Source organism: Apus apus, chromosome 1 (assembly GCF_020740795.1).
Source record: "Apus apus isolate bApuApu2 chromosome 1, bApuApu2.pri.cur, whole genome shotgun sequence".
In the NCBI taxonomy this organism is placed as follows: Eukaryota; Metazoa; Chordata; class Aves; order Apodiformes; family Apodidae; genus Apus; species Apus apus.
In genome coordinates, this window is record NC_067282.1 from 148,643,820 (window position 1) to 148,671,671 (window position 27,852).

Genomic DNA, 27,852 nt, shown 5'->3' on the forward strand with positions numbered 1-27,852 from the left:
TGTGAAAGTTTGCACCTCCTCCATTCCTGCAATATAGATTTTGCTCTCTCAACCATGCAATGAACTTTCCTCTTCTTGAAGTACCAGTTTTTTGCATTACACTTCTCCATAATTTACTGTTTCCATGCCCAGACTATTCCAGTCTGAAAACATATTCCCTTCTCAAATTTTGCTGAATTTGTACCATATAATATTTCCTCCCCAGTTCCGCAAACACTCACCTATTTGTCAGTAGGCAGTAAAACCGTTGTTGTTTATTTATTGGGAAAATATTTAACAAACTAAGGATACTGCCATGGCTAAATACTACAATGCCCGCACCCATCAGATAAGCACAGATCACAGGTATCTCAAGAAATTTTAATTTTTAAGAATCTTGCAATTCATTTAAAAACAACCTCAAAATCCAGTAACTCTAATGAGAAAAGTGCTTGAAATGGCAGCTTAGTTGATTCAGGTGGCAGTTCTGCCAAAATAAAACAACTTGCACCTACATCTGTACCAAAAATGAAAAACTATTCTTGAAAAAAAAAATATTAAAAATTAGTTACATTTAGCCTATTTTAAACAATTTAATAGAACTATTGCCCACAATGCTACATACAAGAGACTATTTTAAATAACATTAGTACAAACTAAGAAAAGTCAGAGAACCTAGAGTTAGAAACATTTAATCTTTCTCTAACAGAATAAAAGACATAATACTTACGATTCATTCAAACAACTATATTATCATAACTGTAAGAAAAAGCTTAAATAAAAGTGTTTAAATGAGGCAGCTAAAAGTCAGGCATCTAAATCCATGTGTAGGCACTGAATAGCTGGTTTAATTTTCAGAATTGCAAACACTTTCAACTTCCACAGAGTTTAAGGTGACCAACACCTATAGAATTCCCATTAACACTTATCTGCATAATTAATTTAATTCATCTGAGTAGGTCAATCAAAATAAAAGGGAGCATTTATATGGATTAAATCACATGACTAATGTTTATAGGATTACAACATATGCTGATATATGGATTCATTTTATTTCAGTCTTAAAATTTAAAACTTTCAATCACAACATTTAAAGTATGAATTGTTTATTTAATTATGCATCTAGGATGTATCCTATAGTCTTTATAAACATATATAAATAGTCTTTATAAAGACTATAAACATATAGTCTTTATAAACATGGGAGTGAGGAACTCCCACCAGATTTTAAAACAGAGCAATTAGCACATTTTTTCAAAGTGCCAACCAGAGTCCTCATGATCAATGTATTGTTTGAAATATTGACATACACAAATTAGGGAAACCATTCAGAAACAGTTATTTTCCTTACTGACCATATTACTCCCACAGTTTGAAAGCAGAAATCCTTTTAGCAGAGATTGCTGTATAGAAATAGATGACATAGACAGGACTGAAATTTTAGAAGTTTCTGTAACTTCTGAAGTGCCTAAACAGGAAACATCATCTTTTATACCCCAAGTTTTAATAGGGGATCAGTATTTACAATTTAATCAATGCCTCTAAATACTTCATTATATCAGGACACTGACCATCACAACACCATTAATATCAATTAGTTAAACATATTTTCCATTGCTAAATTAAAATACACTTTCCAACACAAGGAGTTCTAATCATTCATCCGTTACTATTGATCAGGTCATTCTTTGTCTTTACTATGGTATTGCTCTAATAAATTACAACAGCAAAATAATTAGATTGCTTTTTTTAGCACAAAGAAACAGGGCTCAGTCCTGCAAACACTTTTTAAGTGTCTAATTTTATAAATGCTGATGGTCATATTAGTATACATGAAACAAAACTTGTGACAAATTTTTAGACAATCAGCATTCAAATCACCTCAACTGTTATTACTGATATCAAGTGTGCAGTGGTCAGAGCGCTACAGCACTGAAATTGTAAGATAAGAACATATCATCAACTGACCAGGAATGTCTACAAAACTGAATTCATCTGAGGTCTACTAACCACTTTGGTGATAAGATGAAAATCTATACCCACATTGTTCCTGGGAAGGAAAGACAAGGCAAGCCACTGATTGGGTAAGAACCTCTTCTTCATCACCAGTGAATGAACAATTAAGAGACTGATCTGGTTCGCAATACAGGTAATGAACAGTTCTTCTAAAAGACTAGCTCTTTTAAAAAGTTAAAACTTGAGAAAAGATTGATTTGCCTTTCATTGCATTTAATCAGATGTTTTCAACTAGCAGCAATCCACCTGCTTTTAGAGTAAAGGTCTCAAGTAACTTCCTAGTTCCATCCTATTTTATAAAACAAACCAGACTGACATCAATAAGGCTGTTTTATATCTGTGTCAACTTGATTCCCTTATACCAAGTGGACCAATCACTTCAAGGACCTTCAAATGGAGTGATCGGTCTTGTCAATTCCAGGAAAAGTCATTGCATCCATTGGAATAATTAATCTCCAACATCACCATCTCTGTCACCTATGAGCCACAGAAAATGGAAGCCTATAGCTAATAAGGCAGTTCCAAGCAGATCTCCCAGTGCAGTAAGATAAGGGATAGAAAAACTGTCAGGATCTTTTCCTTTTTTCCAGAAGTGATGCACCATCCAGTCAGCAATCCATAACAGAGTAAACACCTACGGAACATCAAACAACCAAAATTTGTATTACTATCCCTTAAGTCATAGTGAAAGAAAGTCAATAGTCAACGTTATTGTCTCTTTAGTACTTAGCATTATTGTATACAACTGCTTTTGAAACAAATATAAAAACATTATATTAGTTAATTTCAGACTAAAAATCCCCACAACCAGAGAAAGAGACACTTAGCCAACTTCATTCAGTTAACCACATGCACAGGAAGAACGAACACAGTGGACTACTGATGGCATTCTTCACCGATTCCATGCTTGAGGACTCCTGAAAATGGCAAAAAAAGTAAAAACTCCAACCAAATGTGCAACTGCACCTCTCACACAAGACACCATTCTGCACAGCAGGAGCATAAGTCAGGCTCTGAGATCATTCAGAACCAACTGATGTTGCCTCAGACGAAAAACTTAACACAGCTGTGATTCTTGTTTCCACAGGTCTAGAATGGAGCTAAAATCAGACATGATACAAAGAATACCAGGTCAGATTAAGAACAGCTTCATATGGAATGTATGAACTAAAAAAATGGCCTAGAAGCTACTTTTATGCATGAAATACCAACTTCAGTCCTCCTGTAATAAGGCACACCTGCAATATATATTATGAAACTGTCACTGCAGGCTGAATTTGTCCCAGAGTAAAAGATTTCATTCCCAACTGTGAATGTCTGAACATTAGAGAGGTTTGATCTTCATACCAAAGGTATGCATAATCACTAATCCAATTTTAGGAAAGAATTCCTTTAATGTTTCACAGCTGTATGATAAGAGATTCAGGTTCAGTGGAATCATGTGGAGTGGCATGGCACAAGATGAATGGAGAAAGGACCACTAACTGAGCTTCCATTTCTTCTTCTCTCTTTTAAGAAGCTGCTTAAGACGAGATAAACACACACTATTAATGTATTTTTAATCAATCAGATCTTTAGGAAGGGCAAACGTAAGATAGTTAATACCATAATTAATTTTTTAAAAGTCTACAGTGTACATTTAGAGGAATATGCAGTGTCAAAAGTAGTAAGAGGTACAAAATTCACATTTTATTTAGCAAATGAGCAATTACTGGTATCGAAAGCATCTTTATGTATGCAGTCGCTGACTGAAATACTGATAAGATGGTTGCAAGGCATTTCTCCACAACATAAGATACGTTAAAATAAATGTCATATAAAATATTGTGTAGAAAAGTTTCTCGATTAATCTTTGCTTTGCGAAAATAAATGTTAAAATAGAAGCTTGAATTTCTAATTAAAAAAAAAAAAGAAATAAAAAGAAAGGGAGGAGTATTTGCTTAATGAAAAATGCATGGGTTATTTATTTAAACATATCTTCTGAAAAGGGAACTCTGTAGTCTAAGCTAATTATGCAAGTCCTAGGTGTGCTGACTGGAATCCAAACAAATATATTTAAAACAGATGTTTTCTTTGGAAGACTATCAGATTCTTTGAGTCAGTTCCTTCTAACAGAGACAAAAAGGGGCCTGTTTATAAAAGATACTGTACATTAACATCTCCTACAGGATGTGCACAGAAGACTCTGTAGCGCCTCACATCAACAATAATTATGCATGTCCTACTAGAAGATGAGAACATTCATTTCAAGAACTATTTATAATGCATTTATATAACACAACCAATTAGACATAACACACAGTTCAATTGAAATGACAGTATAGGCTTTTAACTTTTAAAAATCATGACATGAAAACTTTTCGGTTTAATACATATTTTCCACCCTAAAATAACAGACTTAGATTGCTGAAAAAATTAGGTGGTCTGGAAATGAAGTTCTGATAATCTTTCCAAACAGTTATTTCTGCTATATTAACTTGTGGATGCATAACACATAATGCAATTTATAAGAAACCTTGCTTCTGTAAGCAACAGGAAAAAACTTAGAGCATTTGATAATAATTGATACTTCTAACAGTATATGATGGCAGCTGGAACATAGTGCTTGCAGAATAAGTTAAGAGACTGCAGTTCACCATCCTTTTTTGGGGTGAGGGAATAATGCTATCAGCATGCATCTACATGGCTAGAAACTCACTGATACTTAAGAATGATATAAATAAGTCTTTAGGAATGGTTACTTATTTGGCCATAGTGGTTGGTGCTGGAAGACAGAAGTCAATCAGTCTGACTTAAATCTTTAATGAGGTTTTGCTTCCTATCAATTTTAGAGGGGGTGTTCAAAGTCACCAATCAACTGCTATTTTTTTAAGAAAATAGCAAAACCCTACCTATGAGTTTGCTGAATTTTTGAAAGTAAGACAGTCCTGAAATTTAAAGTTGTAAGAAAACTCACTCACAAAGATCTGACAGATGTCAAAGGGAGAAAATAATACAAAAGGCGCTATGAGACTTGTTGCTTTAGTGGCAAGAAACATCAGATGTTCTGGGATTTATCAATGACCTATGCTTCTTTCAACCAGATCCCACAGATGGCACAGCAGTACAAATACTGTGAACTTCCACTCTGCACTCAAGCTACAAAGAAGAAAACTTTTCTATTTCAAATTGAAAACCAGCTGGTCTTGAGGGGTAAAAATGAAGGGATCAATATTACAAAAAAGCCTAATAACATAGGAGAAAAATTATCTGTTTAGTATGAAATACTGTTTACCAGTGATAAGAAAAGCCTGTAAATATAAGCAAGTGTTCAAGATGTGAGCTAGTATTTAAAATTTATTTAACACACAGAGGAAGAGAACAATAAAGTGCTTTTTTGCAAAAAAAAAAAAAAAGAGTAGCAGTAGAATTACAAAAACAGAGTACTAGGTATTCTCCCAGACTGAAGAATTAAATAAAACCAAGGCTTAAGAAAAGTAAAAAATCACTAAATATCTATATACATTAAAAAAATCTGTGTAAGAAACAGGAAACACTCTCTAGTCAATGACCAAGAAAAAGAAACCTCAGAGCAAGCACTGCAAAAATACAGGTAAAATTCCAGAAGTTTTGATATTTAAAAGGAAGATCATGCAAAGTTATTACTCTTCTGGAAAAAAAAATACAATAAAAATGAAACTAAAGACATTGATACTTTTAGGCTGTATTCCTACAAAGACCTATCAGTCATGTTGTCAAAAAAGAGCTTCAGAAGAAAGAAGCAGCAGCATATAGCAAATAAGATCGAGAAGGAGAGACAGAGGGAGGAAAAGAGCAAGACTGAAGACTCTATGAAACCCTAACGTTGAAGAACCTGAAAATAAGGAGCATATGTACACAGACTATTTTATACAACAAAGGGCAGTAACAGAGAGTAACACTTGATACTGAACTTTCTAATTCAAATTATGAATATCAGATTGAATATGAATATGAATGTTTAAATAAGAGTGAGCCTCACTATTTGGAGCTCAAATCTTGTGATTGCAAGACTAGATCTTGTAACACTATGCACTACAAAGCAGTTATTTTTCCTTTATTGCTGGGCACAAAATTTACTTTCATTCTTTGCAGGTTGTCAGATATAAATAACAAGTTTAGCTAAAAATAATATTTTTGGTCTTTTGAATGTAGCAAGGCACCCTAAAAGCATTTTCTCATGGATTTAATTTCTCATGGCTTCTGAAATGGGAAAAGAATGGAACTCTATTATTTGAAATAATAATACCTAACTCCCTCCAAATATCTTTAATACTGTCTGAGCTTCCTATAGCCCAATTGATACATTGTAGGATGCTACAGTATTTTTACAGTGTCTTTGAACTGGGATAACCATATTTCATCAGTGAATGCATGTCAGATTTACAGTGATAAGTATAACATGCAAATATTTGTAAAACAGGTTTAAATCTTTCATGTTTATATTAGCTTATACATTAGTCACTGTAATTAGTGAATTTCAACACCAGACTGGAAAGAGAAATTTGGGTTATATATTTGCATATGTTTTTTTCGCATAAGCATTACCAAAATTCTACTGTAAGTTTCGTATGTAGAACCAAGACCTTTTAGCAGTTTATTCAGCATGCCTTAGATGGACAGGATATCTGCACGTCGCTAGTACTGTTGCTTCACCTTAAATCATTTTCATATGAGGGTGCATTACCAAATAGTTTCATTCTCTTACTTCAGACAGGAAACACAGATGCAAAAACTGTGGTTACGTTTTTTTCAAATGTCTATACCGACTCAAAATTCATCTATAATGTAACCATGACAAGATCTGGTAATTACTGCACAAGAACTCTTATAAATCCATGAAAACTGGAGACAAGTTTGGGGTTTTTAAATTATGAGTCAAAAACCCCAACTAAGGATCTACAAAACCTACTGTGTCCCGACATCCTTCTCACCAGATTTATGGTTTATGTCTTCTAGTGGCCCTTCATTAAGTTAATTTTTAAATTATATACTACATGTCTCAGATTTTAAAAGGTTTTTGAATCTTCATGTGAAACTCAGTAGCAACTGTAAAGGACTCATAATAGATCTACACTGAATTTACTTACTGACTTTCCATTGTCTACAGCCAGATTTCAGTAATTCTGTAAACTCTCAGAGTAGGGCCTGTATATATTTTTCAAGATAAGTTTTTCTCCACTGTCTTCTCAGGTAGCATATCTGATGTGTCTTTTGTCCAGAGGACACAAGTCACTATTTCCTCCAAACACACAGATATTTCTGCAAAGAAACCACAGAGCAGCAAGGTCTTTTTTGCTGTTGTTGTCTGTGTTGCAGCTAAGAGCTGCACTATAGTAGCAAGTGCCCAGACAGTATAACATGAATTTATGTGAGACTAAAACTTCATCTAAGTAAAAAACAGGATACCATTTTAACTGAGGTTGTTTCTAAATCTATTTGATTATATCGATACAATTTTGTGGGAAGGAGTTTTTTTTTATTATTCCACAGTTTAAATCCAAATTCCTCAGACTGTCTTCTTGATTTCTTTGCAGTTTTGCCAGTCACCCTGGTTTGACCAAGGCAGCCCTAATTTCGGGCTGTTAGCTTTCTGCATGAGGAGTGCAACCCAGTACATTCAGTGTTCAGGTATGCTCAACCTGCACTAGCTGTAGCACAACTCTCTCTGTCATGCTACATACATAAGCACTTTGAGCTCAGCCTTCTGGAGGCAAAAAAAAAATGTATCTCTGATAATGAGTTGGCCAGGCTTCTGCCACAGACAGCAATATGCCTGGAAGCAAAAGAGCAGATGATACCCACATTCAAATCCCAGTGAATCTGGCAAGTCTGCTTCTCATGCTGCAATGAAAAAGCACTGAACATGCAGAAGCTTCTAGGTTTGGATCTTAGTTTCCACATTTCCTTGAATTGTGTAGTCTCTTTAGCAGTTATATGCTCTACATTTTGGAAGAAACCTTTCCTCTTAGAAAAAACAGTATTTAAAATGCATCAATATTTTCCCTAGAAACACAAGCTTCCCTATTTCTCTATAATGTACAGAATACCCCAAGAGATATTTTTCCGCATTGAAGAGGCCCCTCCCACCACTAGAATCCTCACACTAGTGGGAAATCCAAGACCTTTGTGATGTGAGCAGGAAGTCATTATGAGCACTGCTGAATTCTTAAGTTTTCTATTGCCCCAAACAACCCCAAAGCACCACAAAAGTAACTTCACAGTAGTAGACATCTGACCTTCACTGGATAAGAAGAACTACATTTTGGAATTACTTATTTGTTTGGTAATAGCTCTGGGAATCTCCTATTGTTTGTTTATTCCCAGAGTCTTTAATGTAACTGTGTGCTCAGATTTAGTTAGGAGGTGTGAAAATTCCTTTGAGGGCATTTTACTGGCTCAGTGAGAAGGTCGAGGAACAGAGGCCGTCTTTGAACACTCAAAGCCCTGTGCCAGAACTGATGGCTTGGCAATTCCAGGGCTGCTCTCACTCTACTGCAGGTTGACAAAACAGAGGATGAAACTTTGCTCAGTGCAAAGCCTCATACAGTTAAAAAACCACTTGTGCCTTTGTCAAGTATAAGAGGGATTGCTTTTTCAAGTCATATATTCTTTATTGGTCAAACACCAGATGGTAACTGTATGCAGCATGCTGGGATGTGTGCATGTCTGACTTGGTCTTGTAAAATTGTCAAGAAAAGAGTATTCCTCGTAAATAGAGGCTAATCACCAAATGCAAAACACATTTGAAATCAATCTACTGGTTTTCATTAACACAGATTGGCTTGCCCAGGTACTGTGTCCTGTATATGAAGTGCCCTACATACTTTGAGGGCATAATTTTTTTTTTCTATTTTCCTCTGATGCTGCCATTCATAAACACAAAGCAGACTCTTCACCACAGAGCTTATACAGACCTTTTGAACTCAAGCCTAGAAGTTCTAATCAAATGCAGATTAATATAAATATTTGTGCAGTTTTACCCACCTCTATGAAAATATAATTGTGAAATCTTCACCCCACTAAAGGAAGCATTGCCTTGGATCTCAATAGCATCAATTTATAAATTTAATTGAAGAACATATCAAGAATATGTATTTATTTAAACAACAGAAACAACTGTGTTATTAAAGGTAGGGAAAATAAAATCAAAGAAACTAAAACACTTTCTGGATTTTCTTAATCTAGAAACGCAGAACTGTTTTGCTCACAGAGAATCAGAGACAATGCAGGTAATACTGGCTACTCATATAATTGAAAATACTTTAATTCCATGATTTTTAGAAACAACTACATATTCAGTATAATTGTACTTTTACTACATAGCATATATTTGGTTAACAATAAATAAATCATACTATTGTTAATGTACATCTTGTAATATTAATTAGTTATTTCCCATAAATATTTCAATTAAATGACATGCTGGGGAGAGAATATCACTTTGTGGAGAGGAATACTGAAGTTTACAGGCAATCTGAAAAAGCCTTGTTAAAATGCCAAATAGAATTAATATACATGTTCCAAATTTACTGTAGAGATAGTGTGGAATAGTATACACTGATAGAGAAAGAGTGAAATATAAAAGTCATAATTAAAGATTTTGTGTTAACATTTCCTTGATTTTTTCAGCTTCCTATAATATTTCAGTTCTGCTTTTGTAATTTCCCAAACCCCTCCCTCTCCATTTTAAATACACACAGAGCTGGACAATGAGAAATAACTGGATCTTCCAGTTAATTGAAAAAATCTATTTCAATCTATGGTAAAACATATTACTAAATAATTTAAAATCTTACAGTAGTCACTTGAATTTTAAATATAGAAAATTCACTTCGTTACTCCTTATTGTTTTGTAATATAGCATTAATTTTTTAACATATTGGAAAAAATGTAAATAGGTGATATATTGCCATTAACATTATTCAGCTTGCCTTTCCACCCTCCAGCTCAATGTAAGTAAGGAATTGGAAAGGGAAAGGTAGTGGTATCAAACCTCCTCAAATAGAGGACTGACTATAATTAACTCTGCCCTTTAGAAATCATTATGTTCCATTAAATTATCATCTACCATCTCAAACATAAAGATACAGCTTGCAAGCAGGCTTGTAATTTTTTACATCCATTTTCATATGCCTTCCATGCAAAGTGAAAATAAATGCAAAGTCCAGTATACTATAAAAAAAGGCTTAGAATGTTCTTTCTCTGCTCAAAATTGGATTTGCTTTGTTGAAAATGGAAATTACAATAACTAGCTGTGTGGTTCTCCAGTTTTCCAGCAGAACTAGAAAAGCTCTCATCGGGAGGATGAAAATATAAAAGAATTCTGGAGAAGTAAGATTAGTAAATTTTGGCTTATGCCAAAAGAAAAGGCAGCTTGAAAACTGTTCTTTACTATACCAAGGTGCATGGATGATATCACTGAAAAAGGGAAGAGGAATGTCTACAAGTGTTTTCCTTGAGAAAGGAGAAACTAAAAAGCACACAACTGCAGAAGGCAAGTGCTTCAGACTGACAGGTAAATAACACATGGTCAGGATTTCATGGTTAAAGCAAGAAATGTCTCCCTGAAAAATGTTAAATCTGCTCTAATTAGAGGTACATAAAACTACAATAATCCCTACTAGAAAAATGCCAGAATAATTAAAATGGGGAAAATAATATATTAATATTTTCAGAAAGTGTTAAAAAAAAAAAGGAAGGGGGGGTTTCCCAATTGTAAATCTGTCAAGACCCATGAGAAGTTATAGAGTGCAATATTGTTACTCAGTTTCAAAGTAAATCTATCTTGTACTGCCTGTTACGGCTAAAGACAAAGTAAAGACAAAAAAAATCATCTATAAAAGTAAGTGGCAAAAAGAGAAAAAAAGCTATATGTCTGCTTTATAGGTGAAAAATCAAGAACATCAGATCTGTCCTTACGGACTACAATGGAGATGTATAACTGCAAAAATGAATACCCTAATCAGACCTGGTATCTATAAAAGCCAACTTCACACATGTATATGCGTCGATGCTGGGTCTGAATTACTGTGTGATCTGAAAGTCCTGCCCTAAGGCTTTAACTTGGTTTTCAGCTAAACTTTTGCATTTCTCACATCTTACCCTATCCTTTGCTGCTAAAGAAAAGGTTTGCATCCCTGTACATATTATGATTGCAGTTCTGTGAACAGGAGAACTCCATGGATTTCACATGGATTGATGAATTCAGGCTGACTCCCAAGTGAAATCTCTGAAGTCTAATCATAGCTGAAATCACACTGCAGTCTTACCTTCAGCAGAGGCATTAACAGGGACTCTTTCCCCAACCTGTTTCTGCTAAGCTTGTAAGAACTTATTATCACTGAGAGAGCCGAGATGTAGAAAAACTGGACTAAAATGGGCCAAAGGATTCAAAAGTTAGAAAGGACAGTCTGACTGAGAGAGCAGACAGAGTGAAGGAACTGCATCATTTCCTCAGGAAAAAGCATTATAAAACAAGTGATAAGGCTGCAGACTAGGAATTCTATGCAAGAGGGAAATGAAAAGTAACTTTTAACTTTCAGTACGACATTCTCACTTGCAGTGCTTGGAGCATTACCACTTATATTGAACCAAAAAATTTTAGAATTCTCATATGAAATTAAAACATGAATAGTTTTTGAAACCTATATTTATTTAAATAGCAGTGTGACACTGGAATAGGCTGCCCAGGGAGGTGGTTGAGTCACCATCCCTGGATGTGTTTATGGGTCGTTTGGATGTGGTGTTGGTGGGTATGGTTTATGGGAGAACTTTGTAGAGTAGGGATGATGGTTGGACTTGGTGATCCCAAGGGTCTTTTCCAACCTGAATAGTTCTGTGATTCTGTGATAAACACAGAAAAACAATGCAGAACATTAAAAATTATAATTGTTATTAAGGACTGGCTGATTATAATGTTTGTACTTCAAGACTAATTTAGTCACATTTTTAGAAGCAGTACGTATATTTAACTTACAGATATTTCAACTATATTTTTATTGTGCAAGATGAACAGTCAATTTTTGTTTTTAAAGTACAATGAAACATTGTAGTTTCAGCCAAGTTTTAGCTAAAAATTGGCTGTGGATTTACTAAAAACATATTATTTTGCATTACTGATTTCTATAAGTGAAATTATTTCAACTTAAGACATTACTGTTTCAAAAGGCATCTTTCCAGAACTGCCCTTGCTGGGTGTGAACAGGCCACTAGGTAGGATCAGCCAAAAAAATGTAACAATGTTTGACAATCAAAGCAATTACAATTTTTTGTCCAGTGATTGCTGTCAGACTTATTTCAACTTTAATAAGTATTAAGAATGCACCAGCCAAGCCATAACATTCTCATCTACTGCATTTTTTACTATGTTAACTAAAACAGTAATGTGAACCACTTCAAGAGATTGCTACGAGAGCTTTCCTTGATGTATTAATTATTCATAAATGCTACTTTTCCTTCTCTCCATCTTCCCTCCAGTTGATTAAATAATGGGAGTTTAGATGCAATGGTTCCAAGAAGCAGGCAAAAGGGAAAGTGAGTGATGCATGACTGGGAAATAAAGCAGTCAACTGTCTTCTGAAAAGCACTCACAATACAGATGCACCTGTGTAAGCTGTATACACGTGGAGATAATGAGTTACTTCAAAACTGTGCTGCAAATCTGTATTAACCCTTACTGTCTTATGCTCTTCATGAGATTTCAGAAATCAGATAAAACATTATTTTCTTCAAGAACTCAATTTAACACAAGCATTTTCAAGTTGTACTTGCTCTTACCTGTAGCAGAGCTGCAAACAAATATACTGCTATGAAGATAGGAGTTAAGGAAGTGTGGCCACTTTTCATTAAGTGGATAGTGTACAAGAAAATCAGGTGTCCAGGAATCACCAAAAGAAGCAAAACTTGGGCTGATTTGTTATTTACTCCTACAATAAAAAAATCCAAAATTCAGTTAAGCTATTCAATTACTGTATCAGATTTTTAGTAATTTTAATATAAAAGGCAGTTTTGGAATTCCACAGCATTGACTACTGAGGAACAGCAGGACTGCACCTGGAATACTGTGTACAGTTCTGGTGCCCTCAGCACAAGAAAGATTTAGACCTGTTGGAGAGGGCCCAGAGAAGGGCCACCAAGATGACCAGAGGGCTGGAGCACCTCTGCTATGAAGACAGGCTGAGAGAGTTGGGGCTGTTCAGTCTGGAGAAGGGAAGGCTCTCTGAGGACCTTATAGCAGCCTTCCAGTACCTGAAGGGGCTACAGGAAAGCTGGGGAGGGGGTTTTCATCCGAGAAGAGAGTGATAGGACAAGGGGTAATGGTTTTAAACTGAGGCAGGGGAGATTTAGGTTAGATATTAGGAAGAAATTCTTCACTATAAGGGTGGTGAGGAATTGGAATGGGTTGTCCAGGGAGGTTGTTGATGCCCCATCCCTGGAGGTTTTTAAGGCCAGGTTGGACAAGGTTTTGTGCAACCTGGTCTAGTGGTAGGGTTCTCTGCTGATGGCAGGGGGTTGGAACTCAATGATCTTTAAGGTCCCTTCCAACCTTAATGATTCTATGATTATTTTCTGGTAAAATACTCCTTAGAAATTTTCACAAAAAGCCACTCCTAGTGTCTGCCAGAAAAGTTAAACAGGGCTCTTGCAGAAGAGGGTGCAAACTGCCTGCTTTCATTCTGTACTCAGGTAATACCATCTATGTTTTTGGAACTGCAGTGATGTCCTAAAGCCTTCCTAGAAAAGAGGATATTTTGGACATCATATTAAAGACATCCTCGAAAATACCTTGTATCTCTAAAAAGTAATCCCACATTTACAACTTTCTCACCTGCTCCAATTCATTTCACAAATATGAAAGTGTAATACATGCTATTGACACATCACATTTCACCACAGTTACTACATTATTAGGAAAAGGGACAATGCAGGGGAGTTTTAGCTGTGAAACAGAAATGTAGAAAGAAAATTGGAACTGGAAAGAAGGGACGTGGCTTAGTAATGTTATATGAAAAGTTTGGTTTGAGAAGAGTGCTTTGAACTTCTGGAGTTAAGTGACAAAGGTTAGCAGCAGGTAAACAAGGTAAGGAAAGATAAAAATTGAAATCCTCTTAGAAGTGTCCTGCCTCATCATTCCCCGTCTTTGACCCTTGCCAGGGTTACACCTCTCTACGTGTTGCCTCCTACAGGAGTTCCTTGTGATTCTCATAGGCAAACAGCTGCAGGGTTTGAAACTGCCAAGGCTCTGCTGCTTCTGAATTGTGTACAACAGTTCCACTTTGCTGACATTTCTCAATGGTGGTACAGTCTGGCATACAGGGGAAACAACAGGAGACATGAGACAGTAGTTTTAACAAGAAACAAATACATACCTGTACCACAATAGGTTCTGCATGGGTAATAGCAACCCTTGGCTTCCTCTGGTAGCTCTCCAGGAATGCTGTGCAAATGGAGGTAGGTAGAAATTCTGCTAGCTTGAATAGCTACTAGATTACCACCAATACCTGAAATACAAAAGGGAACAAGTGGTAACATTTCAACTATTTTTTCCTCTACTAGGCAATATTTTGCAAATTCACCAACTTCCTCAATGTTTACCACAGTCCCCTACATATAAAAGTAAAAAAGAGAAACATATTTAGAATATATACTAGTCATAGACAGGCTAAAACCAAGCAGTAGAATAAGTAAAAAGCTTGGGCTACAAATTGGAGTATCCCTGTATATTTGGAATCCAAATCAGAAATTTAGATATTTGGAGATTGGTTTTACTTCATGATAAGTGCAAAAGATTCCTTCAAAAGGTCCAATCTGATGCTTTCTTGTAGGTGAAACTCCCTTTTATTGCTCCCTCTTCTTTGGAAATCCCTCCTGGAACTAGAGAAGTATTACACCTGACCTTCCTAGGTCAGTATTGCTGGCAAGTATAAATAATGCAAAGCAGATGCACTTCTCTATCTCAAACATTAATGCAGACTTCACACACAAAATAATAGGGCTGGAAAAGACGTCAAGAGCTAATCTATCCTTTCCCCTTTGCTACAGAGCAGGATTAACTATAACCTTCTGCCATTCATAATTCAGGTTGAAAGGACAGGAGAAGTGCCCGAATAACTGATTTCTAAAATAATGGTGATGACGGAGATTCTACTCTCCATGACAACTGCTGATATACATTCCATGAGAACAAAGATTTCTATGAAACAATTTATATGAAACAAACGACCACAGGATGTAAAGAGAAGTGGCTGGCATTGCTACAAGGCCAGTATCTGTAATCTCTGAAAACTCAAGGAGATCAGGGGATATCCCCAACAATTCGAAGAGGACAAATATCACATGCATCTTTAGCAAAGTAATTGACAGTTTCCCACAGCTTCCTCTTAGACCAACTAGCAAGTTACAGAATGGATGGGCAGTGTGTGAGATGAGTACAAAATTGGCTAGCAGGTCGCATTCAGAGGATGGTGACCTGACCCATGTTTTTCACTCAGGCTGGCAGCCTGCCACAACTGGGGGCCCTGAGGGATTGATACTGCACCTCACGTTGTTCAACAATTTCAATAATTACCTGGATGATGGGACTGAAAGCACTCTTACCAGTTTTGCTGATGACACTAAACTGGGTGCTGAGGTGGACCTGTCAGAATGCAAAGCCATCTTACAGAGAAACCTGGACAGGCTGGAAGAGTGGGCTAGCAAGAACACTATGAAGTTTAACAAACACAGGTGTAAAGTCTTGCACCTGGGACAACATAACCAAAAAGCCCAGTACAGGATAGGATTGGGGTGACTGAGGAGCAGCCTTGCTGAAAGGGACCTGGCGGTCCTGGTGGTCATGGTGAACATGAGTTAGCAGTTAGCTGCTGCAGCAAAGAAGGAAACTTGGATCCTGGGCTGCATCCATCTCCATTTGCAGAAATTGAGACAGGATCATCCTACTCTACCTTGTGCTTGTCAGGCCACAACTGGAGTACTGTGTCTAGTCCTGGTCCCCACAATTCAAGAAAGATATAGACAGACTGGAGAAAGTCTAAAGGGGGGCCCATGAAGATGATCAAAGGGCTGGAGAGTCTCCCTGTAAGGGGTATGGTTGGACTCGATGTTCTTAAAGGTCTTTTCCAACCAGAATGATTCTGTGAAAGACTGCAGGAGTTAGGTCTTTCCTCCCCAGAGAAGAGAAGCCTCAGGGAAGACCTCAACACAGTTTTCCAGTAATTACAGGGCAGCTACAAAGTGGACTGAGGCTTCACAAGAAGACATGGAGAGGACAAGGGGCAATGGGTACCAATTGCACCAGAAAAGGTTTCATCTTCATATGAGGAGGAATTTTTTACAGTGAGAATAACAATTTATTGGAATAACCACCCCATGTACACAGTAGAGTCCCCACCACTGGAGGTTTTCAAGACATGACTGGACCAGGTGCTAGGCTCCCTTCCCAGCAATGGGTTGCTCTGAGAAGATATGATTAGGCAAATATTGCCCCCACTTCAGAGGGAGAAAGTCCTTGTTTATTGTAGTTGAGCTGATTTGTTTATGCAGTGCTTAGGGCTTTGGTTGATTACAGAACAAACGTCTATAGCCACCAGAAGACACTATTTGCCCAGTTCTTTTGAGGGTGATCCAATGGTTAGAACAAACATCTAGTACTGAGAACTCAGAGGTTTCCAGTCTCACCCCTGCTTAAAGACAATTAATGGCAGAGCCTAACAAGAGATCCAGACTTTTAAGAAAAAGGCTTCAAATATAAATCAGGGAATAGGGTAGAAAAAAACAACCATGAAGCTGGCAGAAAGGACTCTTTATGAAACTTACCTGCATCTTCACTGCTGGAAGATACAGGGAGAAAAAGTAACTACCAAAAGGATAAGTCAGTCTTTGCAAAGAAAATTAAAATAACAGTAGGGCTTTTATTCAGATAAAATACAGAATCAGAAGCAAAATAAGGGATTTGTATAAACTACAAAAGGGTCTAAAACAATCTAGGTAGGGTCCAAAGTCTGCTTTTTGACTGAGAACAATAATGTTGAGATTTCTGACAAATGCAAAAAAGGCATAGAAAGAAATAAAACTAAGGACCAATGAACTACATTTGGATGGGGATCAGATAATTTCTGTGACTGAATTACAAAAGAACTGTTATGTAAAACTGCTTCTTAATAAAGCTACAAAGCTGGGGATGGTGCCATATGACTAGAAAATATGAGACAGTTTCTCCCTAAAAAAGAGGGGATAAGAGCAATCCAGGTAATTATAAGCAGGCTAACAACTGCAATAACTGGTACATTCAATACAATATTAAAAAAAAAATAATAAAAAAAATTAGTAAACTCTTATCTCATTATCTCTATTGATTATAGAACTATGAGAAGAATAAAAGAAGCAAATGGGACTGTTATTCAATGTATGGTTTGAGGTTTGTAGCAATACAACCATAAACCATGTTGGCAAAAAAGCCCCCAGATTCCAAGTATTTCCTAGGATGTATGCAGTTTCCTCTTGTGACTAATAATCACCTGCTTCAACAAATTCAGACAATCAGAAATATGACAGACAATCTGGACCCCCTTCCTTAATTAATAATGAATGAAACTAAGTGAGTGAAAAGAGTTAAGGAAAATGGAAATTTCCCCATTTGAAACAGCAATAAAAAAACCTGTCTGGACAACGGAGACATGGACAGGGCATGAGATTGGTAGTCAGTCTTTTGATGGATAGCTAATAATAAAAAATATTTTTACTTTTATAATCAGTGCTTAGAGAAAGTATGCCCCAAGCCCTATTAAGCATGTAGATGAGGAAAAAATAGTATTTGAAAAGTACTGAAAGTGATTCTAAAACAAACTGCCCAGCTTTGGGACACTGGTAAAAGGAGGTGGTATCTGCTCTGCAAAGGAAATTGATATGCTAATTAAAACAGCTAGTGTGGAATGTGATTTCAAGGGGTGTAACATTCTCTTTTCTATTTTAATTACGGCTAGGTTGAACATATACAATATATTTTAGCTAAATGGAAACACAGCACTCATATGTTAAGTAAAACTTTTACATTTCATTTGGTCTGAGTCTCAATAATCTAATATCAGTGGCATATTTTTAACTCACAGAAGACAGGCAAGTGTACTGAAGTGTGAAAAGCTTCTAGAATCCATACATCCCACTCAGTCTCAACCAGCCAACAATGTATGATGATGGACAGTAGCAGTCACCACTATCTTTCAGTTCTGCCACTCATTTACCAGTTTTTCCTATGAATTTTTGAACCTTTGGGCCAATTTCAACCGCATTCAACTCAAGGATAGAGATACAAGTTACCTCCAAGTATGGTTAAGCAAGCTAAAAAAAGGAAACAGTGGACAGGTAAATAAAGAGTGTGCCCTCAGTAATACAAGCTGCATAGCTAGCACCATAATCTTGCCATCTGGCTAGTCGGCATCTAGCTTGGAGCTAGGTATGATGCCTCCTGCCCAACCAGTAGTTTGGTGACACAGAAAAGGAATGATGATGTTGATGTTGTGGAAAGCAGAAGGAGAATGGAGCAAATGTTGTGGAGAACAGGTACTGCAGGGACATGAGGCCATAGGGAATACTGGGGGCTGAAAGGGGTACTTGGTGCTCTAAAAACTCAGGATATAAATCAGCATAGAATCAGATTTCATTATTCTGCTGGTCATAGAAAGGCTTGTATAAAGCTGTGCTTGCATTAAATGAACCACTTTAATATGTACACAGATATTCCATTTGTTTTGTAACAGCAGTTACTGTGCATGTGCAGTTACCTCGGCACTATCAGATTAATCAGAGCCCTGCAAAAACCAGAAAACAGACAAAACTGTGTAGGTTGAGAAGGTCTCAATACGCAAAACCAGACAGCTTCTCAGCATCTTCTGAATGCATATAATGGTTGTGTGCTCAGCAGCTGCTCATACTATGAAAATCTCTGTAGACATATATGAGGACTGTTTCCATGAACATTTAAGTCAGATTTTTTTTTTTTCCTGGAAAACAGTATTGCAGTCATCACAGCAAATAATAAATAATAGAGACTAAATGTGTTAGCTTCTTTCCATTCTCATGAGACCTACAGCACAGAGGAAAATAATTTCTTTCAAAAGGAAAACCCTCCAACTGTTACTGCATTCCTCTCAGAACAGCAGATGAGAGTGTTACTTTTGTCAATAAGCAGAAGAGACATTGTCTGCTAAAGTGTGAAGGATGACTTAAAACATAAAAAGAAAACGGAAAACCTCATCATTTTGTCGAGTCAGTTAATGGCTAAGCAAGAATAAATACTTCTTCTGAAAAATGTTATCACAGTTTTTTTGTCTACCAAGCACTGAAAATTATACTCAAAGTAGAGCCAAAACTTTCTCCTATATTTGCAAATAGGCCTATGGGCATGATTGTTTTAATCATTATCTGGAAAAAAATTCCTAATAATAGAAGTAACCATGCTATTCTGAAAACCACATTAAAGTAGTTTACATCAATGCATCTCAAAGAACACTTCAAAGCAAATCTGTGTCTCATAACCCTCATCACAGGTAAAAAAAGGGAAGCTAAGGAATCTGGATGTGTCCTGTTGACACAGACTAGTCTGAGACCATCCAGTGCTCTGGGTAGCACACTGAGCTGTTTTTTTAACTCAGACCTTATACTGCATGTTTTGATATAGAGAGTAACATTTTCCAGGCAAAACTGGGATGAGTGCCTGATAAACCAGAGGGTTGTACTTTGATTCAGACGGTACAGGATAAGCTAGAGAATGGGGCCAAGATTAATCTCATGAAGTTCATCAAGAGGATACTCAAAGTTCTGGACTTGGGAAGGAATAACCCTATGCACCAGCACAGGCTGGGAGTTGACCCTCTGGAAGGCAGCTCTGCAGAGAAGGGACTGGGGGTCATGAAGGACAAGTACTTGACCTTGACACTGCAATCCACCTTAATGGAAAAGACAGCCGACAGCACCCTGGACTACATTATGAATAGCATCATCAGTAGGCCAAAAGAGGTGATGCTTCCTCTGTACTCCTCACTGATCAGGCCACATCTAGAGTACCATGTCCATTCCTGAGCTCCACAGTACAAGAAATTGACTCACTGGAGCGAATCCAACACAGGGCTACAGAGATCGTAGCATCTTTTATGAGGAAAAGCTGAGTGCTGTGACTGTTCAGCCTGGAGAAGAGAAAGCTCATGGAGATCTTATCAGTGTATATAAACACCTGAGGGAAGGGATGAAGACAAGTGAGCCAGGCTCTTCTAGTAGCACCCACTGACCGGACAAGAGGCAACGAGAAAAAATTTAAAAGCAAGATATTTCATCTGAAAAAAAAAAACAACAACAACACTTTTTTACAGTGTGGGGTGGTCAATCACTGGAACAAGTTGCCCAGAGAGATTACAGAGTCTGTCTCCCTGGAGATATTCAAAACCCTACTGTACACAGTACTGGAAAACCTGCTCTAGCAGACCCAGCTTGAGCAGGGGGTTGGATTAGATCTCAGAAGGCCTCTTACAACCTAAGTGATTCTGTGATTTTATTAAAAAGTAAATAAAGCCAGTTCTTACTCCCAATTCTATTTCAGCTATGTTTTAGATGAGCAGGGCAAGCATTACTTACTTACTGCTTTTGAAGAACAGATGTATCTACCCAATCTTAAAAAAGACTCTAAATTAAGAATCTTGAGCAGACAATGTACTTGTCTTCCAGTGATTTTCCAAGGTAGATCACTGTCTTCCAGACACTGTTAGGAGTCCCTTGCTTAGAGTTTTAGTTTATCTGCAGAAGGCCAGGCACCCGGAATCAAGGTGTTCAAAAGCCATAGTTCTTAGTAGATGTAGCTCTCTAACCTATTTGTAAATGCTCCATGGGCAGAATTGGGATAAATTATGATGAAGTCAAATACTGTTCTTCCTCTCAGACTTCTAATTCAATGCCACAAACTATTGCCTAACTAAACATCACTTTGATAATTTGCTTTACCCTTAGCATATAATGAATACCTGAGAGTCTTATTCAATATGCACTACTCAAAGCCCGGACTGAATAGAGATTTGCTATTTTCCTTTTGTGCTTTTCAGTGGTGTTTGTAACTATAAATCTGAGTGCTTTGCAAACATTAATGCATTTATTTTTAAAACATGCCTGCAAAGTGGTATTTTTGTACTCTCTGTAAAGAGCATTTTTCAGTTTTGGATATCCCATGTAAAATACCTAATTTTTTTTTTTTTCCCCCCCTCAAAATGTTTCAGTATTTTAAGCAGACTTTTCAATTATTTCATTTGTACTGATACATGTTTAGGATTTCTGCAGGTCAGATCCAGAATTTCTAGTCAGGGATTCTAGAAAAAGAGAATCACAGAATTGTCATGGTTGGAAAGGACCTCTGACATCAACAAATTCAACCATCAACAGAAAAACAAAATAAAAAAACCCAATCAAACAAAAAAAGCCCACAACCACCACTCAACAAACCACCAAAAAACTCCAGCAAAACCCCCCACAACCTCGGTCACTGGAGCATGCCCTGAAGTGCCACATCTACACATTTCTTTAAAACTTCCAGGGATGGTGACTCCAGCACCTTCCCGGGCAGGCTGTTCCAGTGCCTGACCACTCGTTAAGTGTAGAAATTCTTCCTAATATCCAGCCTAAACATCCCCTGCCACAACTTCAGGCTATTTCCTCTGTTCCTATCATGTTACTTGGGAGAAGAGGCCAACACCCACATCACTACAACCTCCTTTCAGCTAGCTGAAGAGGGCTATGAGGTCTGCTTTTCTTCAGACTAAGCAGCCCCAGTTCCCTCATCTGTTCCTCTTATCACTTGTTCTCTAGACCCTTCACCAGATTGGTAGCTCTCCTCTGGACACACTCCAGCAACTCAATGTCCTTCTTACAGTGACAGGCCCAGAACTGCACACAGCAATCAAGGTGCAGCCTCACCAGTGCCGAATACAGGGGCACAGTCACTTCCCTACTCCTGCTGGCCACGCTATTCCTGATGCAGTCCAGGATGCTCTTGGCCTTCTTGGCCACCTGGGCACACTGCTGGCTCATGTTCAGCCGGCTGTCCACCAGCACCCCCAGGTCCTTTTCCTCTGGGCAGCTCTCCAGCCACTCTTCCCCAAGCATGTAGCACTGCCTGGGGTTGTTGTGACCAAAGCGCAGGACCAGGAACTTGGCCTTGTTGAACCTCATACAATTGGCCTTGGTCCATCAATCCAGCCTGTCCAGATCCCTCTGCAGAGCCTTCCTACCCTCAAGCAGATCAACACTCCTGCCCACCTTGGTGTCATCTGCAAGCTTACTGAGGGTGCATTCAATCCCCTCATCCAGGTCATTGATAAAGATACTGAACAAGACTGGCCCAAAAGCTGAGCCCTGAGGGACACCACTGGTGACCAGCCACCAACTGGATTTGACCCCAGTTACCACAACTCTCTGGGCCCAGCCATCCAGGCAGATTTTTACCCAGTGAAGAGCACACTTGTCTGTGCCATGACTTGCCAGCTTCTCCAGGAGAATGCTGTGGGAGATGGTGTCAAAGGCCTTACCAAAGTCTAGGCAGACAATGTCCACAGTCTTCCCCCCATCCAAGAGGCAGGTCACACAGTCATAGAAAGAGATAAGGCTGTTCAAGCAAGACCTCTCTTTCATAAACCCATGCTGGCTGCGCATGAACTACATTATTGCTAATTAATAATAAATCTGGTTTAAGGAACTTGTTTAGCACTAGGAGATAGCTGTATGATAGCTAAGAGCAATTTTCCAAAGCACTATTCAAAGAGTTAACCATCTCACTCTTCCTTTTGTTATTTTTTTTTTAAATACATATGTATAGAAAGTTTCCTGAAGAAAAGTCCTTCCTGTGAAAGCACTGATACCACAAGATAAAGCCTGCGTACTTAGCTTTAATGATCAGTGTCACTTTAAAGAGCAGTTGCAGGATGAAGAACACATATAATTGTGTAGGAATGAGAAACCTTATATACATCCATTCATCAAGATTAAAGATTTTTATCAATCCACTTCTCTAGAGAGAGAATAATCAGTGACAAAATGTCATGTTGTTCCCAAGCATCTACAATATAGCTTGTGCAATGGGACAAAAATCAATTAACACCCACATAAGAGAAGAATTAGAACAACACCATTCCCAAATTGATTTTTCTTGTAAATCTATCAAGAGAAGAAAAGCAAGTACATTCTCACTTTTCTGCACTCCATAGTGCAAAATGGTAAACTGTGCCAATTATTCTTTCTAGACTTAAAAAACTTGCTCTTTGATGTAATTTGTATCATAAAAATGAAATTAAAAGGAAGGAAAAGAATCTAAGTTACAATGGTGACCAAAACCTGTAATTTTGAGTAATTAGATTATCTTTCATAAAATTCAAGATAAATCTTTGCCCTGATCACTCTAACTCCACTAACTTCTAAAAACATTTTTCATGCAACTGAAATACCTAGAAAAGGAGCCTAGCTTAACTAAGTACTTTTCAATGTTGTTTTTCCATCCATATTTCTTTTATCTTCCTTTGCACTTTCTAGCATTTATTGTAATACTTAAAAATGTTTGTGGCAGAAGCAGTCAAAAATTATTAGCTTTTCCTCTTGGGATGTTTTTAAGAGAAGTCTGATACATTATATATGCAAATGATTACATTTTAAAATTGAGTAGTTTATGCTTCACTTAACTTATACATAATTTCTTTTTTAGGACTAATTAAAAGTTGTTCTGTGTAAAAAAAATGCTGTGTAAAAAACCCAAAAATATTCTGGATATAATTTTGACATGAAAAGTACTAACTAATGAAATCTTGTAAAACATGAGTAAGATATAAAAGAAAGAGTACACATCTCTAGTAGCACAGAATATGCAGATTTACATGTACAGGCTAGCAACTAAAATGTAGTAAAAGTATAACCCAATAATGCATTGGAATTAAATATCTAGAATCAAAACCCTCCTCCTTTTTTATGTGAAAATAAAGACTAAACTATAACGTTTTCATAAAGTATCAGTGCCTTCAGAGACCATCACATTCTTTCCCATTCAGGATACAGAAAAATTAATTTGCTATCCAGTCAATTTGCTCTGCTACCATAGAAGTACACTAATGCTTTCCCTTGTAATTTACAGTGGCAAATTTCAGGTGCTCAACCGTCTGAGATAATAATTATCTTCTAATCAAAGAACTCCTCTGTTTCATGAAAGCTGAGAGTACAAGTATGCTGTAAGAGATTAAAATATACAAAGTTATTAAAAATGCATTTACTTTTTTGAGGAGAAATGGTTTCTGGGTCTTTTCTTTCCATATCTTCCAATGCACCCAATTTACAGTGAAAGCTCTCTGAAAAACCTCAAAGTTTGTAATTCAGTTTATCCCACTAATAGATAAAAAAAGATATGGTTTGGGGAGTATGCTACTTAAGCTTAACTTTCATCTCCCAGACAACAGATATTCAGTAATATTTGTGTTAGATTTTCTCATATGTGTTTCTCATATTCCTTGATCTACATTTATTCCCTCCAGATATAAAATAATCTTACAAGATGTACAGCCAAAGAGTGAGAAATACTACAACCATTTTATGTTACCCTCAAAGAGTATTGCTTCAAACCATCTTTAAAGGCAAAGTCTTCTACATAAAGCCTGCAAAGCATTTATGATTTTCATGTTTTCAGAATTAATTTGCAGAACCTCCATTCTACAAAATGCATGAAAATAGGATAAGGTTTACTAACATGTTTGTTATCATCCAGTAATTCCTGAAAAGCAAATACTTAGAAGATATCTCACAATGTTTTGATTAAGCATACAATGAAAACGGAGAGAAAAGGGGCTCTATCTGGTAACTGCACCTTAGTTCATTTCAGCTGCATGTTCAGAAGCACATAATTGTTTAAGGCATTATCTTTTTTTTCTGCACAAAAGGAACTCAGTTACTTGCAGACTGCAATTCCTGAGCCAAATTCAACACGCTGTGATGCTGTAAGAGGATTTGCAAATTTTAACCATCTCATCCATTACAAAACATAAAGATCAACTTGAGTGTCTGGGCTGATGAACAGCCACACTTGGGTTTAGTTATTTTATTCAGAAGTTCAATACATCAGACATAGACTTCTAAATCCCAAGTAGTTTGTAAGTACCACAATTGCTGAAACCACAAAACTCTGTATTTATTTTTAAAAAGCAGAGTTACAATTTAATCCAAGGAAGCATAGAATAAAAAATAATTATTCATCTCAAGAAATGTTTTTAAAATGGGAAAAATGGAAAAGCAGTTGTGAAATGCTCTGGCCTCCAGCAGTAAAGCTAGCTATAAATGCCTGTCTGCTTAACAACTGTTTAAATATTCCTAGCAAATATTTTCAATTATTGTTAATAAAGTCAGGAACCTTTGAGGTTGCTCAAACTCCAGACCAATATTATTTAAACCAAAAGATTTATGGCTCCACACTGTAATATTTGTGATGAAAGTAACTTGTCACACATCTAAGAACACACAAATCATCTAGGTTTAAAGGACCAGGTTTAAAGCTACTTAATGGCACACACTGGAAGACTAACACCTGACAACTTTGCAATGTATGCTGTTCAGGATTTCAAGGTGCAGCAGGCACCAAAAAAAACACAACAGTGACAGCCTGAAATCCTGAACAAATTTACAGTGTCCTCAAATTTTTGTTGGGCACAGTCCCAACAGGCTACAGTATTTCTTTCAGGTTTCCCTGGTTTCTTTCAGGTTTTCTGAATTACGAGACACCTAATTAGGGCAACAAACATAAAGGTAAGAGAAAGAAAAAGGCATCTGAAAAGCATTTTGAGGGAAAACCCTCAGGTCCTTTTGTTACTTAGGCTTACAACAAGAATTCCAAGGCCAGGAAAGCACTGGTAGAGAAAACTTTCTGCAACAGTAATATTCAAAAAACATCTGTTAAGTGGTATAGCACACCTTTTATGTCAGCAAATGAGTGTCAACAGATGTGCTCTTTTAACTGAAAGATTTCCTAAAGTCCAGTTTACTACACTATACTGACCAGCAATATGAAAAGGTGGCAGTAGAATTATGAAACCCAGGAGAGGCTGATCTAACGGCAATCCAAAAAATCGCCTACCTACAATTTCCTTTTCCAGGAGGTGCACCATAAAACAAGTCCACTCTGCATCCTCTACACAGAACACATTTTCTCTTTATTTTCCAATAGAAATACCTCTAGCCTTAGAATTCTGAGGGTTGAGGGGGCTAGCACATGCACATACAACACACATTACTCTCCTCTTCTGCAGATGAAGGAAAACCAGAATTCCAATCCTTAGTGCTTCTGTCACTGCCCAGTGGCACTGCAAAAGCATTGTCACTATTGCCTAGTAACAGGCCATGGGCCTTAGGCTGACTTTACCTTATGCTGGCACTGCGAGACTCTAGTCTTGGCCTATCAGGCTAGTTGTGAGCTTATTACGAGCCCCAAAACGGAGCTTGGCATGAGGTTTCTCTTCTTAAAATGTTGAGTCTAAGTTTAGGATTCTGAAATACAGGCACAGAACCATAAATAAGTCACATATGGTCCATTACTAGTCAAGAAGTTTAAACTTTGAGAGCTAGGAAAAGACTGCTTTACACATAACACGAAAAGAAGAAGCTAAGCATGAAAAATTCAGATGAACAATGAAGTAAGGCACCTGGTGTGGCTGAGAAGATAACATTCTCAGGCATTGAGTAATAGTCCAGGGGGCAGATGTCAAAGCCTAAGAAAAGTCTAGAAATACAAAATCTCTGATGAAAAAGCAACATTTTGAACATGAGTGGTGCGATCATCACAGGAATCATCACCACAGGACCACTGTGGGACTGCCACAGTACAAGCATGCCTTTTGCTGTCCCTGCCTTCTTGAAGGACTCTTTCTTTCCTGGCCTGATCCAATAGTCCTTATGGCCCCTCCAATAGCAAAAAGAGCTTTCCCTCTCTCCCACATGCTTAATTCTTCAAGGATTCTTTGACCCGTCAGCTAATCATCCAGGGCTACGTATAGTTTCCGACTAGATGATCTTCTCTAAAGATCATTCAAAAGAACGTATGCACGTTGCCTTAATTCTGTTGATAAACTTATGAAAGGTAATAAGAAACAAAGTGGGACGTTTACGCTTTTTTTCTAGAGGCATGTTTATAGTAAAGCTGTCATTACTAGGAATTAAAATTATTTACTTATGGCAAATCATTAGCTAAAAATGTTTAAACAGTAAAATGTAAACATGCAGGCAATCCAAGCTTCACAGCCAATTTCTGTGAAAGAAAGACCTTGAACAGGATGCACAGTTCCATTTACAAAAGCAGTCCATAACTGCTATAGGGTAAAAGATCATCATCCTTGCAATATCTAGTAGGAGCATGACGCCTTGAGAGAGGTGCATATCCCTAAGACCTGTATCCATTCACAGAAGCAAGTCTGGAATCCAGTGAGTCTGTAGAGAATAAGTGAATCTACAGAGAAAATTCAGAAGTATTATGGTCCTGTTCTGGAGCAGAGGTAGAAGCCTATGGGGAAACAGAAAAAAAATTCACCAAACAGTTGTTGGCTTTCGTAACCAAGGGATGTCATCTAGGAAAGCAGGACCTCTGGTAACAGTAATGCTTTGGTACACCTGCCTAAAAAGGAACAACAATCTTCTTCTCTTAGGAAGAAAATCCAGGGCCTTACCAAAAAAGACTATTATAAGAAAAGTTACAGATTTACATCTGTAGTATGGGAGTGGGAGATCAACATGTCTGCCCTACTCTTCATGTATGTGAAAATCAAAATGGAAACACACAAAAGGTAG

At 37.2% G+C, this 27,852-nt stretch overlaps 1 protein-coding gene across 3 annotated transcripts in view; it reads right to left on the reverse strand.

Annotated features, from left to right (window-relative positions):
* Positions 1-339: 339 nt before the first annotated feature.
* Positions 340-27,852, reverse strand: part of SLC41A2 (solute carrier family 41 member 2) — a 60,940-nt gene continuing 33,427 nt past the window's right edge. For all 3 annotated transcript variants that reach the window (XM_051644162.1, XM_051644161.1, XM_051644163.1), the window contains 3 exons: positions 14,385-14,516; positions 12,793-12,941; positions 340-2,629 (listed from right to left, as the gene is read on the reverse strand). In XM_051644162.1, the coding sequence (XP_051500122.1) occupies positions 2,444-2,629; positions 12,793-12,941; positions 14,385-14,516 (467 nt within the window). In that variant the 3' untranslated portion in view covers positions 340-2,443. The remainder of the gene's footprint in view (positions 2,630-12,792; positions 12,942-14,384; positions 14,517-27,852) is intronic.